Source organism: Argentina anserina, chromosome 3, assembly GCF_933775445.1.
Source record: "Argentina anserina chromosome 3, drPotAnse1.1, whole genome shotgun sequence".
In the NCBI taxonomy this organism is placed as follows: domain Eukaryota; kingdom Viridiplantae; phylum Streptophyta; class Magnoliopsida; order Rosales; family Rosaceae; genus Argentina; species Argentina anserina.
This window is the reverse complement of record NC_065874.1, coordinates 30,610,457-30,629,351: the sequence shown is the minus strand read 5'-3', so window position 1 is coordinate 30,629,351 and position 18,895 is coordinate 30,610,457. Positions and strand designations below refer to the sequence as shown.

General features: G+C 38.9%; 2 protein-coding genes across 2 annotated transcripts; both read left to right on the top strand.

Moving 5' to 3' along the window:
* The first annotated feature begins 1,898 nt into the window (after positions 1–1,898).
* Positions 1,899–4,806, top strand: LOC126788887 (vacuolar cation/proton exchanger 3-like). Its single transcript, XM_050514901.1, has 11 exons — positions 1,899–2,210; positions 2,330–2,397; positions 2,765–2,793; positions 2,898–3,094; positions 3,242–3,454; positions 3,775–3,891; positions 4,006–4,122; positions 4,203–4,256; positions 4,348–4,464; positions 4,558–4,648; positions 4,730–4,806. The coding sequence occupies exons 1-11, from the start codon at positions 1,899–1,901 to the stop codon at positions 4,804–4,806; spliced, it is 1,392 nt and encodes a 463-aa protein (XP_050370858.1).
* Positions 4,807–10,560: 5,754 nt separating this feature from the next.
* LOC126788800 ((S)-8-oxocitronellyl enol synthase CYC2) lies at positions 10,561–16,987 on the top strand. Its single transcript, XM_050514811.1, is given in 8 exon segments — positions 10,561–10,615; positions 10,618–10,776; positions 16,039–16,228; positions 16,230–16,531; positions 16,534–16,633; positions 16,635–16,738; positions 16,741–16,917; positions 16,920–16,987. Coding segments are annotated over 8 exon segments (1,155 nt in total).
* The last annotated feature ends 1,908 nt before the right edge of the window (positions 16,988–18,895 follow it).

Below are 18,895 nucleotides of genomic sequence, written 5' to 3'. Positions count from 1 at the left end.
CTAAAAGAACATTGGACACATAGATTCTTGGTAAGCCACCGACCTCAGTGACATGAATAAAGACATAAACCAAAGAAAAAGAAAGAAAGAAAGAAAGAAAGACCTTGTGCATAATAATGGCATGAATTCGAGAAATATTAACTAATAACGACAATCCTGCGCCTTCATGGGATCTCAATGTATTTTTGCTAAACACGACTGAGTATAATTATTAAGTATTCTTCTATGCATGTCACAACTATAAGAAACTTCGTCACTATGTATACATAGTTTGGTTTTCTTTTTGGGTTCTTTCTGCTTGATGAAACTGTGGGAAGAAATGACAACCGTTTTGCTACTCTCTTAGTCTTAGGGGATGAGCTAGAAAATTCCACGAAAGTTCTGACCTAGCTTGTTAGCTTCTCTCTTCCAAGCTCATTCACCTCATTGCGTACTTATCTAAATAAAACTAACAGTGCATGTTCTCCTTAGTGTTGAATAACAGATCACGTACATATATATAATTTAGATATCTGCATATATACCACATTAAAATTGGTGGGAAGTGTTATCTTTTCAGATCAATCTGTTTCCTTTGTTGTTTGTTTCGCAACATCTTGTTGATGTACATCTACAACATGTGTCATTTCATTTGATGAATAGGTACATATATTAACAAAATATAACACTAACTCTAAAGTTGCATCACAATCTACCAGGTTTGTCGAACAACCAATATGTTAAGTAAAGCCTTACCATTTTTAATGACAAGCATGTTATTCGAACTTATTCTTAATTGAACCTAACATCTATGTTTAGAATTTCATCAAAAAAAATCTATGTTTAGAATTTAACCCAAAATAATAATAATCTATGTTGAGAAATCTCAATTACATTTTGAAAAATGTGACTTGAGACCGCACGGCTATTATTTGTTAATGTGGAAAATCCCGATATATCAGGCCAAATAATACGTGCGATGTCAAGTCATTAATTAGTGGTTGATCAAATTAGTACATCGAACTCCTTGATCCTAGCCGAGACGGCAAAAAATATATGTATATATGAACTGATACTCAGATGAAAAAGCACATTACACATGGTGCTAGAAGGCCAGGTGAAAACACAGTAACAGACTCAGCAGTCAGATCGCTACAAGAAAGCAGCAGGTGCCAATTAACTAGTTATTTTCAGAGTTGGACAACATGCATTTCAATCATATTAGTTAATGCCTAACTCAACCACAAGGTAGAAAAACTTACAATCCATGGGGTTTTAATTACTTCAATTCCTTGATATTCGGGGTGTTAATTTCAAAATTAATATAAGTTTTCTGAAACACCTGGACAATTAAGGAAGTAACTGAAAATTTATTAATTTGAGAATATGATGTTTTCCACAGTGTGGTTAAAGACTTAAGGATGTTAGTTAATTAACTAATTAATATGCATGGTTGAAATGCATGTTATCCGAACTTTGAAACACCTCATGCTTAACCAACAATATTTCTCCTCGATCTTTCTCTATCTCCTTTTTTCATGACTCAGATCGAGTTCTTATCTATTTGAGCAGGCTTAGTTCATATATTTTCTGCCATCTTTCAAACGCTACCACCTGGGACTTCAGCCTTGAGGGTTTAAGAAGCTTTATAGTTACGTGTAGCACTGTTTGCTCATGCAGCAAACCAACAAAAACCCCGCGAAAATTCCAGGAAGTTGCACTCATATACTTCACCCTAGCTTCTCACGTACAATCCCTTGAAATGAAAAACCCAATCCCTCATTCATATATATAACCTGATGATGAATTCTCTATAGACACCACGAGAGAACATCGATCGAGTTCATATATATATAGCTCATACACACAACACTTCGTTGTAGATCGATAAACCCTTCCATATTTTTCAGAGACACATTATGGGATCACAGGAGGATTTCATCATCAACAATATTGAGAATGGAATAAGCGATGATCGTAAAGATTTAGTAAGCGGGAATAATAATATGAATGGTGAGAATAAGGAGCAGAGTGTTGGGAAGACACCTCAAAACTTGTCATCCTCCATGGTACGCAAAAAGTCCGACCCGATTCTTATTACTAATGTTCGATTTCAGATGCTCAGAAACTTTGTAAACAATTTGCAAGAGGTGATCCTTGGCACCAAGCTCGCCGTGCTTTTTCCGGCCATTCCTCTCGCGATTGCAGCAGATTTTTACCACTTCGGAAGAGTAAGTGATCACCAATTGTTTTTGGTAGTTCTACATTGTTGTTTCTAGCTTTTGTTTTTTGTTGATATTCTTATGATTATTCTAATTTGGGTTTTGATCATTCTTAATCTGCCATGCAGCCTTGGGTTTTCGCTCTGAGTTTGTTGGGACTCACTCCACTTGCTGAACGTGTCAGCTTCCTCACTGAGTAGGCTTTCTTTCTCACTCCAAAAATATTACGCATAAGAAAATAGAATAAAATAAAAGAAAAGAAAAATAATACATTTCTTCGGATTTTGGTAATGGAATTGAAAAGTTAGATTTGAAAAGTTAGAGATTGGTTCCTTTACAATCGATCGAATTTCTCCCTCAAGGTACTCCAGGGAAAAAAAATACAAATTAATTAACAAACTCAATCTATAGTTTAAGAACTCCTGTAAATAACAAAATAGAATGCAGCGGATTGATCATGATGAATCGATGATAATCGTTTGAGTTTGTTTTTGAAAGGTTTCAATTTAATTTTCCTACGCTTGGTGACTCTAACATTGTTTTCTCTCCTTTTGTTTTCACAGACAAATTGCATACTTCACTGGTCCAACAGGTAAAACCTTTCCCCATTAGAACAAATTTATTTCTTTGAAATACGTACGTAAATTTTCTCTGATGCATGGTATATGTGAAGGTTTTAATTTGATTTATTTGCAGTCGGGGGACTTCTTAATGCAACGTGTGGAAATGCAACAGAGATGATAATAGCAATATTTGCTCTTCATGAGAACAAAATAGATGTTGTCAAGTATTCTTTATTGGGTTCCATTCTCTCAAACCTCCTCCTTGTTCTTGGCACTTCTCTACTCTGTGGAGGCTTAGCCAACATAAAGAAAGAACAAAGATATGATAGAGTAAGAAAACTCAATAAGAAAATAAACCAAACGTACCTGTCATAGCGTATCTAATATAATTATTGAAGAGAAATGATCTCATATCGAATATAATTAATTTAGTAACTGAACCAATTAATAAGATTTGTTTTTGCATGTATTTTTCAGAAACAAGCCGACGTTAATTCACTACTGCTGCTGCTGGGGTTACTATGTCACATGTTGCCACTTTTGTTCAGATATGCCTCTGGAGTTGGCAGTTTCTATGCCACCTCCACTCTCCAGTTGTCAAGAGCAAGCAGCATTTTTATGCTTATTGCCTATGTTGCTTATATCTTCTTCCAGTTGAAAACACACCGCCAAGTGTTTGATTCACAAGAGGTGATTAACAGTTCTATATATGCCTTACGTAAACACTACACAGTAACAATAAGCAAAATCAATTCATCAAAAAAACAATAAGCGAAATTTAGGAACCAATTGGATGAAATGATCGAGCTTAAACTAAGGATGTGATTCGGTAACATGATGTGGATGAACATAACATGAGCAAACGTACATTAGATCAACATTTATTTGACATGAATGACCAACTTATAGTAACATTGATGTTTATCCATTTGTCTTGGTCTTGAGGTCAAATATTTTCGGGCAGAATATTTCTTGGGCTAGTGACTGATACATTTCTGTGCAATGAACAGGAAGATGATGAAGAGGAAGAGAAACCAGTGATTGGGTGTTGGAGTGCATTTGGTTGGCTAGTTGGTATGACGATTATCATAGCGCTGTTGTCTGAGTATGTTGTGGGTACAATTGAGGTATATATAGACCTAATCTAAAGATACTTGTTGTTGAAATACTTTGATGACTTCATGTCAAGAATTACTCAACAATTGGTACCCAACTGATGATATGCAATGTACCTCACTTAGGCTGCATCAAACTCTTGGGGCATTTCTGTGACCTTTATCAGCATTATTTTGCTACCAATTGTGGGAAATGCTGCAGAACATGCTGGATCGATCATATTTGCTCTCAAGAACAAACTGGTATGGTTGTCACTATGATCATCATTTAAATCAAATAATTTCACTTTGTACTAAATTGCAATCTTTCTTATGCAATGCAGGACATATCTTTGGGTGTTTCTTTAGGTTCTGCATCTCAAATCTCCATGTTCGTGGTAAGAATCAAGTAAACAAAGGCACATTGACGATACTAAATGCTTCAAATTAGTCATACGTACAAAAACTAACGATTCTATAAGCTTTCAGGTCCCTTTAAGTGTGATTGTTGCTTGGATAATGGGGATTGAAATGGATCTTGACTTTAGTCTCCTTGAAACTGGTTCTCTTGCTTTCACAATAATTATCACAGCCTTTACATTGCAGGTCTTTCTCCTAGTCTAACTGAACCCCTATTCATTTTTTCACTTATAAATCAACATCAGAAATGAAAACATTCTTCTATTATTAATATTTCAGGATGGAACCTCACATTATTTGAAAGGAATCATTCTTTTTCTCTGCTACATTATTATTGCAGCTTGCTTCTTTGTTGACAAAACTCCCATGAGTAAGTTACAAACCTAATGTCTAATCTACTATTAATTAACTTATAGCTGTTACTTAATTTTATTGCACTGATTTCTTGCAGATGATTCAAATGGGAGCAAATTGGAAAATGTACTTGAATTATCTTCAAATTATTATGCTGGAGTCTTGTTTGCTTGATTGACAAGTTATCGCAAATAACAAATGGTGCTTCTTAAGGAAGAATGGTGCTTATAAAGAGATTTATTGGGTGGTCTATTCCTCCATATGCTGAAAAAAAAACTCCGTCGTGATTCCGTTTTGGTTGAAGTTGAGATGGGTTTCAGTGTGTTCTCAACAAGCTGAGTACTCTGAGGGGTTGGACGTGAATTACTGGAAGTTCCATCTTCTGCTCTCTCATGTATCTGCAATAAGGTTGATTTTGCTTCATTCAGCTAGAATCTAGTGACAAACTGGTTTTATTTTTCATTAAATTTTCTGTTTTGATTTGAGCAGAGGAAATGCAATAATGTCTTTTTTCTTTTCCTCAAGTAATTGTTATAATTTAATGAAAATAAATAAGGGTGCTGCTAAATGTACCCGACAAATTTCGTAGCATACTCAGCAAACTTTGTACACCCACATAATTACTCACTACACTCATCATCTTCTCATGTATAATATTGTAACGACCCCAAAATTTCGAGCTTAAAAACTCAAAATTTCAAAGTCGAAAAACACCAAAACAATCCCAACGAATCGAAATCGTTTTAAATGCACAGCGGATCATTACTGAGTTCACAATACAACTCAGACAACCAATTATTACAAACCAAATTTAGAATTCAACATTACATAAAATGGAAATGTAATAATCCTCACAAACTCTCACAAAACTCACAAATAAAATCTCACAAGTTCTCACACACAAATCCGCACTAGAAATCTCACCACAAGCAGGATAGTGAACAACTTCGAGTCTCCGAGTCGTCTCTCAATCTCCACTAATCGACACCTGCGGAATTATCCTCTACACCATCGAATTGGTGCACAAACTCTCACAAAACTCACAAATAAAATCTCACAAGTTCTCACACACAAATCCGCACTAGAAATCTCACCACAAGCAGGATAGTGAACAACTTCGAGTCTCCGAGTCGTCTCTCAATCTCCACTAATCGACACCTGCGGAATTATCCTCTACACCATCGAATTGGTGCACCGGGATTGTAAACACAAACCCGGTAAGCTTATAGCTCGTATGAGTAAAATGAAAATATAATTCGCATATCAATATATACGAAAATCCACAAATCGACAAATATAAATGCACTAATGAGTCAATGGACGACCCATCTGGTTGTCCCAAAAATATATGAAATGAAGTGCCCATGAGAAATTGGGCAACCCTTCTGGTTACCCAAATACATTTATAATACGGGTACTAATGAACGCTGGTACACATCTGTTACCCCTCACGTAGTACACCGTCGATATTGGGCAACCACCTGCTACCCAACATCCAAAATATGAGTACTCATGAGCCGATAACTACCTGTTACCTCACATGCAGTACTCCGGTAGACAGACTAGAGCTCTAACTGTATCGTAACTTTCGCCCGGCCAAAGGCTAGGTTCCGACTTACCAAACACGTACAATAATCTCACATAATATTGTACAAAAATCAAGTCCGAAGACAAATCAACATTTTAACAATCTCCATGTTAAAATCACGTACAATAATCACACCTCATATTGTACAAATCAAAACCACATGCTTGATATATAATCTCGTCATCAAAATGACATCATCACGATAAAATCATAACAGTATATAATATAGCGAACTATATATATATGTACTTATTACCATTTATACAATAAATATATATATATAATCCATTATATCGTATACGTGTCATAATTCAATATTAAAAACTCTTGCAAAAATCTTGAATCTCCGCAAGGGTAGATTCGTAAATATGTGAGATTCTACTCACCTTATCGACTCGAGCATAATTCCACAATTTCCGAAGATAATTCATTTCCTTGATTTATCGATCACCTTGAAAAGATAAGAAAAGAATTTAGAAACGTTTCGTAAACCTTTAAATGCCGAAACAGTAATAATCTGTTACTGTTCAGCAATTTTCGGTTTTTACTAATTTACTGTTCACTGAGTACTATTCTCTGTGTACTATTCACGTATTTAATATTCATGTATTAATGTACAAATACACATCCAATACGTATTTCTGTACGAGTACATAATGTTTACGTATTTATGTACGTATAAATACTATTCAAATGTACGTACTGTCTCCGTAAATAATAATTACTGAATTACCCTTCCAAAATTATTTTTTACATTTGCTAAAAGTAATTTACATTTACCGTACGTAAAAATAAATTACAAAATTACCCTTCGGAAACACTGTTCACGCGCCGCCGCACGTGGCGGCGCGTGGGGTACACGCGCCACCTCCGGCAGGCCGCGCGTGGGGCCCACGCACCGAGCCTAAAACCGGCGCGTAGCACGCCACCGCCGCCCCAAAACCAATCCTTTCCTTCCCCCTTCCCTCTCCACGGCCTCACGCCGCCTCTAGACCCCTCCACGCTCCCACACGCGCCGCCTAAGGCGGCGGTAACCTCTCTCACCCCACCTCCTCCGATCTGTCTCCAATCAATCAAAATCCAACAATAAACACACATAAATCCATCAATTACATCCAACCATACCTCGATTTGAAGTTACAAACCCCTATCTTGCATCGGAGAAGCTCGGATTCATCGGCGATGTTCAATCTCTCGGGATGAACTTGAATCGACGCGATTTGGCCCCAAATCTGATGGCAGAGGATGTGAAGGGTGAGGATCGACGTCGAGATGCCCTCCTCCGAGCCCTTGTGTTGCCGGAGATCGAGTGGCGGCGAGTTGCAGAGGCTTGGTGGCGTCGCCTAGGCCTCATGGTGGCGCGGAAAGTGACGTCGTGCTCGGGGTTTGGAGAGGAGAGCCGTGCGGTGCTTCTGGGCTAGGCGGTGAAGACCACGACGACCTGGATGACGAGATCGCCGGAGGAGAAGGCGTTCGGAGGGAGAGAGCTTGAGGGAAAGGAGAGAGAGATGAGAGGGAGGCGCGACTTGGAGAGAGAAGTGGGTTTCCAATTTTGGAAACCCTAACTGATAAGTTTTTCCTTTTATACCCCTTTTTAAATCGGAAACTAACTTCTATCATTAATAACTTTTACGTACGACGTCTGATTTGAACGCGTCACATGTCCACGCACTCGTATCGACGAGCTCTACGACTTTCGTGAAGAAAGTTTTCACAAACGATCGACGGAGTAAAAGTCGATATATACATTGCGGAATCGTAATGTTTTTCTAATTAAACGTTCCGAGAACGTTTCCGTTTTCATTTCGCAAGGTCGCAAACAACCGAAATCATTTTAATTGAATTTCACCGCTTATAGAATTTAAACCAACACCAAATCTTGTTCCGAAAACTAGGGTTCTTACTAATACCCTTCTTCTATCAAACCCAGCAACAAGGTAAATCACACCTCCCCCTTCTAATACCAAACCCAGCAAAAATTACACCTGCTTCTTCCTCGGTCATCACTCTATTTTTTTCGTTGATTTGACGGTATCTCTCACTTCTTGGTTTGAATTCTATCTATGATGTCTTTCAATTGTTTATGGACTGAATTCTATGTTCATCTATTGACCCAACATTAACTTTTTTACTCGTTTTACCAATGTTCTAAAAATTCCCGCCTAGGACCGCCTAGGCAGCGCCTAGGCGCCCGAAGATCCTTGGCCGCCTCGATTTTGGGCCGATTAATCCCCGATTAATCCTCTAGGCGCTGGTTTTTAGCTGTCCGCCCGATTAACGCCTAGCGTTTTTTAGAACCTTGCGTTTTACACCTGCAAACTAAATTGCAATTCTTACCTTTCGACTTTCAATGAACTCCTTCTCTGCCCTAATCTTGTTTTGAAATCAATAAATGATTGTTGTGTGGCATATGAACGTAAGAGCACCAAGAGCACCGTTATGAATATCTTTGATATATAATTACTCATTTAGTTAAACTAAGACAAATGACAAAATTATATGGGGGGATTGAGAGAGTAGCAGAGAAGAAGAAGGTGAAAAAGAAAAATTGGGCGGTTAAGCTTTCTACATGTGAAACACTTGAAAAAATCAACACTAATTGAATGGACAGAACATTAGAGGTTATACAAAAATTAATAAGCATCGATTTCATTGCTCTTACCTTTGTATTACTTTTGAAATCAAATCTCGTAATGGAATAATGGGAGAGGTGTTGTGAGAAATTTTTATATGCTACCGTATTATCACGTGATATACCTAGTGATACACCTTACATGTTATATTTCGACATGTTGATTTATTACATCAAAATTATAATTTAACATATTAGTTCAAAATCAACAATACCCATAAAATGACTTTTATGGGTATTGATGATTTTGAATTAAGGTTATGGTTTATGATTTTAGGGTATTATAGTGTAGGGTTTTAGAAAGAATCCCAAAATAATATTTGATAAAATAGCATAAATATAATTTTTCTAATTAAATCTTGCATGTCAAATTATAATTAAAATGGTAGACCACTAGACATTATCATGTGGTGCTACGATAACACAGAAAAATTTCTCAGGTGTTTCAATGCGGGGTATATTTTGTGGAAATCTACATGCTAGGTAAGTAGTTATTATGAATTTAACATAAGGGTAAAATAGGAACTAATTATACAAAAAATGACAAGTGTCGGGTCTCATAAGAAATTTCCTCTTGATATGAGATCAACTCTGTTTTCTGGAACATGAATCATGAACTGTCATATGTTTGACAAATGTAATTGGCATCAGTTCCATTGCACGTTTGAGAAAATTATTCACATTCTATATGTTTAAGAGGCTGTTTTTTGTGTGCATGTTCTAATTAACTTCAGTACCACTTAAAGAAATTCTGCAGATTGGCAGAATGCTTCACAACCAAGAATATGAAATCTGAATTACATGTTTTTCTTGTGCGCTCCACCCCGTACCAAAGATGCATATATTACCAGCACGAACTAGTTTTTTTATACAACTAAAGCGAACTAGTTGTAACCATATATACATATTTTTTTTGCTAAAGAATAATGTGGTAAAGCTTGTCAAAGCTTTTTTGTCACGCTTCATTTAGTTATTCTGGGATTCGTGTAGTGATAGTGAGTTTCTAACTCTGGATCTACCTACAACTGCACTGATAACATGTTAAACAATCTGGATGGCGAACGATTACTAGTTTCCAAAACTATTGACTAATACGGAATGAGGCAAGTCAGGCAACAATGTATTTCTAGAGATGAGCTATACCTTATGCTGGCTCCTTTTCAAGTCTAGAGTTTGCCCTACACGCACCCGTGTGTTTGTATTGGGTTGCTTTTGTGGGTCAGCATCTTTTGTTTCTAAGAAAAAAAATATGGTTATGAATTTGAGTCTGGGTTTGATGATGTATTTATCTTTCGGAGTGTTTTAAGTCGGTGATAATTAGGTCGGTCTTTTGGTACTTTTGGGCAGAATGTGGATTATGTTTTGTGGTTGATGGATGATTTCATACACAGTAATATACTCTGCTCTTTAGTTATAAAAAAAAACTATACCTTAGGCTCAAAAATATATTATAAAGTTTGGTGTAGCTGTGAAGCCAGCAATATAACGGCCATGGTCATATTCTGCCGGCTGACTTGCCATATTATAGGTTTTGACGCCGCCATGAACAGCATGCAATGCATTTCCAAAAAAAAAGAACAGCATGCAATGGTTTAATATAAACCAGAACATTACAACTAGCATTTTATAATAACTGAACTAAAGTATATAGTATCTTAGAATTCAAGCTTGGAATTGTGCCTATGGCAGAGTACCAAGTTCAATGTCAATGGCAGCTGAAGCATCTAAAAACCCAAAGGCTGCTGCCACTGGTAATGTTGCAGAGTGGCAGCAGCCAGTTTTGGGGTAACTGGGTTAGTTGGGAAGGTACTTGCCAGAAAGCTCATATCAAAAGCCAAATTGAAGGTTTACGGTATAGCTCGAGCTCCTGATCATCAGTTCACACCCTTTCATCAAAGTTCTTCAAACTTCCATTTCATCCAATGTGATTGTTAGCGTGAATGACTCTCCGTGAATCACACCCGTGATTCACGAAGGGAATTAAGGAACAGATTGTTAAAGTGTACGTTCTCTAGCTTATATATAGGATTAGTGTGTATAGATAAATATAAGTGTGTAATATACCTTTCAATTTGGTATCAGAGCAGTGCAGTGCTCTGTTTTTTCTTGGTTTTATTTTTACTGTTTTTTTTTGTGCGAACTCGGCTGGTATCCTTCCCTTGGTATCCTTCCCTGGAGCTCGGCTGGTATCCCTCCGTGGAGCATAGTCCTTCCCTCCGTGGAGCACAGTCTCCGAAAGAAGCCACCCTCCTCGTTTCCACAGACCCACGCCGAGTCACCGCCTCCGACGAGTCACTGCCTCCGCATCCCGCCTTCTCCTCGCCTACACCGAGTCACCGCCTTCTTCTTCACATGGCTGTCGGTTCAAGAACGCCTCGGCGATATCCTTGTATCCTTGGTCTGCCGCCGGTCTTGAGAGGACCTCCACCGCTGCCCTTTAGCTTCTGCCGCTGCCGCCGGTCTTGAGAGGGCCTCCACATCACCGCTGCAAATCGTGGGATCGCTGCTGCAAATCCTGGTATCTGCATTCCAAGCTCCAAATCTGACCTGACACGGCCCAGATTCGACCCGCCCGACCCGGCTCACATTCGACCCGAACCTGATTTGACCCGACCCGACACATTCGACCCGGTCAGACCCGACCCGGCCAGCTTTGTCAGTGCAGGTTCACCGACGGTGCTCGTGCACCCATGATAGGTTCATTTCAGTTTTTTGGTGTTTCCGCTGTATAATTCCTGATTTTTTCAATTTCCTTTTCAATGGGTTTTGGAGATGAAGCTGATGTTCCGAAATTTGAAGTATATGTCAAGAATTCTGACAGTGGGTCTTTTGGGGGAACTAAACTCAATGGGACCAATTTCCGTAAATAGAAGCGACTTATGGCGGCTCATCTTCGAGGCATGCACAAGATGGGGCATGTAACCGGAGTAACTAAGGCTCCTAGTGTAGATGATATTATTGCCTACACTAAGTGGGATGACGATGATGGCCTTGTGATGTTCGTCTTATGGAAAGCTATGAATGAAGACATAATTGATTTGGTGGAGGCATGTGACACTGCGCATGCAATATGGCTGACACTTGAAGGCTTATATACTAATGACTCTGATTTCATACAGGTTCATGAGTTGATGTGCGCTGCTTTGGCGGGTGGCGCAATATTTCACCAAACTAAAAAATATTTGGGCTGAGATTGATGTGAAACTTCCTTGCATGATCAAACGTGAGAAGGAGCTTGAGCGAGTTCACCATTTCCTGAAAGGTCTTGATGCAAAACATAACAGTGCGAAAGGGGAATTGCTCCGACAGACCGAACCCCCTAGCCTAATTACAACTTTCACATATACCCTAAGGATGAATCTCACTAGGAAAGCCTTCATCAGACACAAGTTGAATTTTCCAGCCTTATTGTTCGTGCTAGATCTTCAGCACCACCCCTTCAGCAGGCCACTTCAGCTCCACTTCATCAGCGAGGACCACCACCAGGCTTTGGGAATCAACCCCCCCCCCTTTCTTGCTCTTATTGTCATGATACTAACCATGCTCGTGCGACCTGTTGGAAGCTGTATCCACACCTTCGGCCTAAGAGGCCTAATTATCGTCCCAAGGCGAAAGCAGCTAGGTGTGGTTGGACATGATCGTCATACAGCAGGCGGAGCAATACCTACAGCATTCATAGCTGGTCGTGGTAAAATTGGTATGACTTTAAATATTTCTAACTTTGTTGGTTTTGATACTTAGATTATTGATTCGGGTGCGTCTGATCATATGACTTATGACAAATCTTATTTTACCGTAATGTCTCCTCCACCAGTACCCTATGTTACTAATGCTAATGGTGAGGCATTCTCCGTATTAGGGAAAGGGTCAGTTCGTATTACTACCACAATAGAGCTTCACAATGTGCTCTATGTACCTGTTTTATCTCATAATTTGATATATGTCCCCCAATTGAATGCTGACGCTAAGTGCTCTGTGACATTTTTTCCTATGTATGTGATATTTCAAGATCTTCTCACCGGGGAGTTAATTGGTCGAGGGTATCTGAGGGGCCGGTTGTTTCATCTGGATCAGACATATACTGGGGAGAAACCAGGGGCACAGTCTCAGACCGCTTTAATCTCCACTTCTGACAAACTGAGTGAAGTTTGGTTATGACATCATCGCTTAGGGCATCCATCTTTTAGTGTTATGAAAAAATCTATGCCTACTTTGTTTATTAGTGTGGATGAGTCACTTTTACGGTGTGAGACATGTGTTTTAGGCAAGAGTCATCGGTCTACTTATTCTCCTAGTACTTCTAATAAACGTATTCTTCCTTTCGAATTAATTCATTCTGATGTTTGGGGACCCTCCAAAGTGTCTACTGTGTCAGGGATGCGGTATTATGTGTCATTTATTGATGATTGCACCCGTCTTTCATGGATTGTTCTCCTCAAAACTAAAGATGAGGTTTCCCCAGCTTTTCAAGCCTTCTATAACATTGTCCAAACACAATATAATGCCACAGTTAGAGTTCTTCGTTCTGATAATGGGGGGGGGGGAATATGTGAATCATGTCTTTCAGGAGTTCTTTAACACACATGGAATTGTTCATCAAACGACGTGTCCTTACACACCTGAGCAGAATGGAGTTTCTAAAAGGAAAAATCGTCATTTACTTGATATGGCTCGGTGTATTCTTTTTAGTGCCCATATGCCTCAGTACCTTTGGGGTGATGCTGTCATCTCTTCTGCCCACCTCATTAAAAGCCTTATCTCTCGTGTCCTTCAGGGAAAGGTTCCATACGAGGTGCTTGCATTTCATGTCTCCTTACCCTCTTTTCATAATTTTCTTGTCCGTGTTTTCGGTTGTGTTGCTTTTGTCCACCTTCCGAAACACCAGAGGTCTAAGTTGGATGCTCGGGCCGTTAAATGTGTGTTTTTTAGGTATGGCGGACATCAGATAGGGTACCGGTGCTATTATCTGCTTACCAGGAAGTACTATGTCACTATGAATGTTAGTTTCTTTGAGGACATGAGTTATTTTCCCTCTTCCGGTACTGCTATTCAGGGGGAGAATTCATATTTTGAAGAGCTGTATCATGGATAGGGGGAGATAAGTAAGCCAGTAGATATGGTGACAAGATCAATTGAGATTACCAATGTGTCAACCACACAGGCACCTCTGGATGATTCTGGTGTAGTCACTCTAGAGATTCAGGTACCAGAAGATGACAACACAATTGCCCCTCATGTCTCCCGTACTACTGTTTATGCACCTGACCAATGCTCTCATGGTACGGAAGATCACTCATTTGAGGTTATTCATTATATTGGGGCTAATACTAGTGAGGCTAATAGTAGACAATATGTCTTGCCAAATAGGTCTACTCGGGGTCAGCTAACAAAAAAATATGAACCAACCCTTCAGGCTAAAGCTAAGTATCTTGTGGAAAATTTTATGTCTACCAAAAGATTGTCTAAGTTATATGAATCATTTGTGAATCAAATATCTACTGTATCAGTACCTAACAAAGTGCAGGATGCATTAAGAGATCCAAAATAGAGGAAAGCAATAGAGGAAGAGATGAAAGCATTACAAAAGAACATTATTTAGAAGCTTGTATCTCCACCACATGGCAAGAAGAATGTGGGATGTCGCTGGGTGTTTACAGTGAAGCATTATCCAGATGGTTCAGTGAGCCGGTATAAAGCACGCCTAGTAGCAAAAGGGTTCACCCAGACATATGGCATAGACTATGATGAGACATTTGCACCTGTTGCAAAAATAAACACTATTCGGGTATTGCTCTCTTGTGCTGCTAGCTTAAACTGGTCACTTAGACATTTTGATGTTAATAATGCATTCATTCATGGAGAACTTACAGAAGAAGTGTACATGGATTTTCCACCTGGATATGCGGCCGCTTCTCCAAGTAACTTTGTATGCAGATTGAGAAAGTCCTTATATGGGTCTTAAACAATCATCTCGTGCTTGGTTTGGAAGATTCTCACAATTCATAAGGAGAATTGGCTACAAACAGAGTAATTCAGACCACACATTATTTCTCAAACATCAACAAGGGAAGGTAACAACCCTAATTATATATGTTGATGATATGGTAGTTACTAGGAATGATACTGTTGAGGTGGATAGATTACATAAACAGCTAGCCACAAAGTTTGAGATGAAAGACCTAGGTATACTCAAGTACTTCTTGGGCATTCAAGTAGCCCGAGGAAGTGATGGTATCTATTTGTGTCAGAGGAAGTACATCCTTGATCTACTAACAGAGACCGGTGTGCTGGATTGCACTCCCATTGATACTCCTATTGAGCAGAACAATCGGTTAGCAGAACCATCGGTTAGGAGAATATCCAGATCAAGTGTCTACTGAAAAACCTCATTATCAGAGGCTAGTTGGACGCCTGATTTATTTATCACATACCAAACCAGATGTTGCGTATGTAGTAAGTGCAATGAGTCAATTCATGCATAATCCCAGTGTGGACCACATGGATGCTGTTGTAAGGATTTTGAGGTACTTGAAGTCAGCGCTAGGGAGAGGAGTAATGTTCTCTAATCACAATAATATCCTTGAGGTTTGCGGCTTCACAGATGCAAATTGGGCTTGAAATATTACACATTGGAGATCCACATCAGGGTACTTTACCTTTATTAGAGGTAATCTTGTTACATGAAAGAGTAAGAAACAAAAAGTGGTAGCTCGATCTAGTACTGAAGCAGAATACAGAGGTATGGCTCAGGGAGTGTGCGAATTATTATGGCTTAGAAATTAGCTACAAGATTTGGGTATTAAGCCTATGCAGCTATACTGTGACAACAAGGCAGCTATTGATATTTCACATAATCATGTGCAACATGATCATACAAAACATGTGGAAGTTGATCGTCACTTTATAAAGGAGAAGCTAGACGCAAAGATCATTAGTTTTCCTTTTGTCCCTATAGAAGAGCAACTTGCCGATATGCTCATAAAATGAGTGTCCAAGAAGGCCCTTTATGATTCACGTAGCAAGTTGGGCATGGTTGATATGTATGCGCCAACTTGAGGGGGAGTGTTAGCGTGAATGACTCTCCGTGAATCACGTACGTGATTCACGGAGGGAATTAAGGAACAGATTGTTAAAGTGTACGTTCTCTAGCTTATATATAGGATTAGTGTGTATAGATAAATATAAGTGTGTAATATACCTTTGAATTGTGATTTGCTAAACCCTTTGGAAACCCAAAAAAGACTCTCCTTGTTACAAGATGTGACTCGTGTGTTTTGGATTACTTGGGCAAGCGAGTACCAATTGGATAACATTGAGTGTTGTGACCAAAACAAGGCCATGCTGTCCAATGCCTTGGATGCTATAATTCCTATGCTGTGTTGAGGCATGTTTCTCTCTTCAGACCGGGATGAATCATTATGTGTCACTGTAAGGCCCTTGCGATGAAAACAAAGCTCAATACTACAATGAAGAGTCCCCTCGAGTGAATCCAAGCTACAATTTTTACTATGTTCTTGAAGACTTGCTCAAGGAGAGGCTACATGGTAAGGTAGCTTGGTCTGTGCATAATCCTGGTTTGTTAATAGGTAGTTCTTCTAGGACTTTGTACAATTTCATGGGTAGTTTGTGTGTTTATGGAACCATTTGTAAGAATTTAAATCTCCCTTTTATGTTTGGAGGGCTAAAAAGTGTTGGGAAGAGACTTGCATTGATGGCTCAGATGCAAGGCTAGTAGCTGATCAGAAAATTTGGGCAGCCACCAATGCTGATCTGGATGACCACGGCCATGCGTTTTAACACCATTAATGGTCCAAGTTTTACATGGAAGGAGATCTGGAAAGCTGTAGCAGAAAAGCTTGGAGTGCAAGTATCAGAAGAACACACATTTTTGAGGACTTCTCGTATTCAAAAGCCATGGTTGACAAGCAACAAGTCTGGAAACAAATTGTAGCCGAAAAAGGGATGGTTGAAACTGAGATGGACAATTTGGCCAATTGGGATTTCTTGGATGTTCTCTTTCGCTGCCCGGTTAAGATTTTGGGGACTCGAGACAAAGTTGATGGACTTGGTACAAGACACTAGACTCAATCCTGTATTGGATAGATTGTATGAGAGATGAGAGACTGATACCTTAATTTAGGCCTGGGTATTGAAGTGAAGGTGTGTGGAGTGCATGGCTCAGTGTGGTGGCCTGTAAGGCATGCAAAGATAGAGAGCAAGGCTGCAGGCTTTTCTCCTTAATTCATGACTTTTCTCCTCAATTTATGTTTGCTCGTCTCTCAAATGGCTTCTCCTTCCATTTTTTGTTGTTGTTTAAAGTTGTTTTAGCCCTAGTGGAAGACTTTTTCCAACAGCTACTTTTCGGTAGATAATGATATAGTTAGCTTTTTATTTTATTTTTCTTGGCTATTTAGCTCTCTTGAGTTGTTTTTGTTCAGATTGAAGAAAACATTAGAAATCATTCATCTTCGTCTTTTTCATCCTCTCCGTTTCATTATATTTCATAATTCAACATAGTATCAGAGTAGATGTCCAATTAAGTGGACCTGCTTCTGCTCTCCATTTCTGTTTCACATTTGCAGTAATTCCTTGTTGTTTTCAGTCTAGCATATCATGGCTGGAGGTGACACTAAGTGGGATTCTTCAGGTTCTGCATTATCTGCAGCAGAAGTAAATGATACCAACACCAATCTTCGACTTATTCCTACTCTTCTTAATGAGTTCAACTACCTATCTTGGTCTAGAGAAATCAGGCGTGCTCTTAGAGGAAAAATGCTGCTTAGTTTCATTGATGACTCAGTCAACATCCCCTCCACCTCAGCTAAGGAGTATGATGCATGGTTTGCTCAAGATCAGCTACTGATGACTTGGATATTAAATTCCATAGAACCAAAGATGCGTGAGATTTTTGGTTATGCTGAGTCTTCACTCCAACTGTGGAAAGAAGTTAAAGACCTATATGGTGATTTAAACAATGTTGCACGTATCTTTGAGCTCAAGAGAGAGATGACTGAGTTGCAACAAGGTAACTCTTCTTTTGTTCAATATCTTGGAAGGTTGAAAACTATGTGGAATGAGCTAGATCAATATCGTCCAATTACTACTGATAGAAAGATTTTAATGAAGAGAGCTGAAGAGGATCATATTTTTTTTGTTACTTGCTAATCTAAGTTCTGAATATGATGATGTGAAAAGCCATCTTCTCATAGCATATGAGCTTCCATTTTTGCAATCATTTTGTACTACTGTACAAAGAGAGGAAAAAAGAAGGAAAGTGATGAGGGCTGATGTATCAGTAGTAGAGCAGAATAATGAAGCAAGGGCCTTTGCTAGCTCAAGCTCAAATTCAAAAGTTAGACCTTATAAGGGAAGACAGCCGGATCTCAAATGTACTCACTGTGTCTATTGGCAGATCTGACATTGGTCATGAGAAGGAAACATGTTGAATTTTGCACCAAGCCAAAGTTTACTAATGATTCCAAAGGTCAGAAGAGAAAGATAAAGATTAATACCACTGCTAGAGCTAATGTGGCTGAAGAAAATGGTTCAGAAGCAATGATGAATTTTATTGCTAATTCAATCACTCTCATCGATGAATTTGCTGATTTCTTGCAACCAAAGCAAGGTGGAACTTGTAATGAAGATGCCACTGCTATGCTAGGCAAGTTTGCAGGATACCTTGCAGATGGAAACTTGGCCTCTCATGAGGAAATTCCATGTATGCTATTTCCACTTCTCTTGATCTCAGTAAAAAACATGATTTTTGGATTGTCAACTCAGGAGCTTCTAATCACATGTCATACAATGCATCTTGCTTGAATGAATTCATTTCATTTGAAAAACATTCATTTGTGTCAGTTGCTAATGGGAATAGAGTGCCAATTGTAGGAAGGGGAAAAATGAAAACTTTTTTCTGATCATAAACACTCTAGTGTCATGTATGTGCCATCTTTTCCATTTAAACTCTTATAAGTTGGGAAATTAACTCACTTCTTGGATTGTTTGGTTGTGTTCTTAACCTCCAATGTTATATTTTCAGGACC

Excerpts from the sequence above, each read along its gene's own strand:
- LOC126788887 (XM_050514901.1), top strand. The coding sequence starts at position 1,899 with ATGGGATCACAGGAGGATTTCATCATCAACAATATTGAGAATGGAATA. Across the intron at positions 2,211-2,329 it reads ATTTTTACCACTTCGGAAGA|CCTTGGGTTTTCGCTCTGAG; the intron begins GTAAGTGATCAC and ends TCTGCCATGCAG. Across the intron at positions 3,455-3,774 it reads AAGTGTTTGATTCACAAGAG|GAAGATGATGAAGAGGAAGA; the intron begins GTGATTAACAGT and ends TGCAATGAACAG.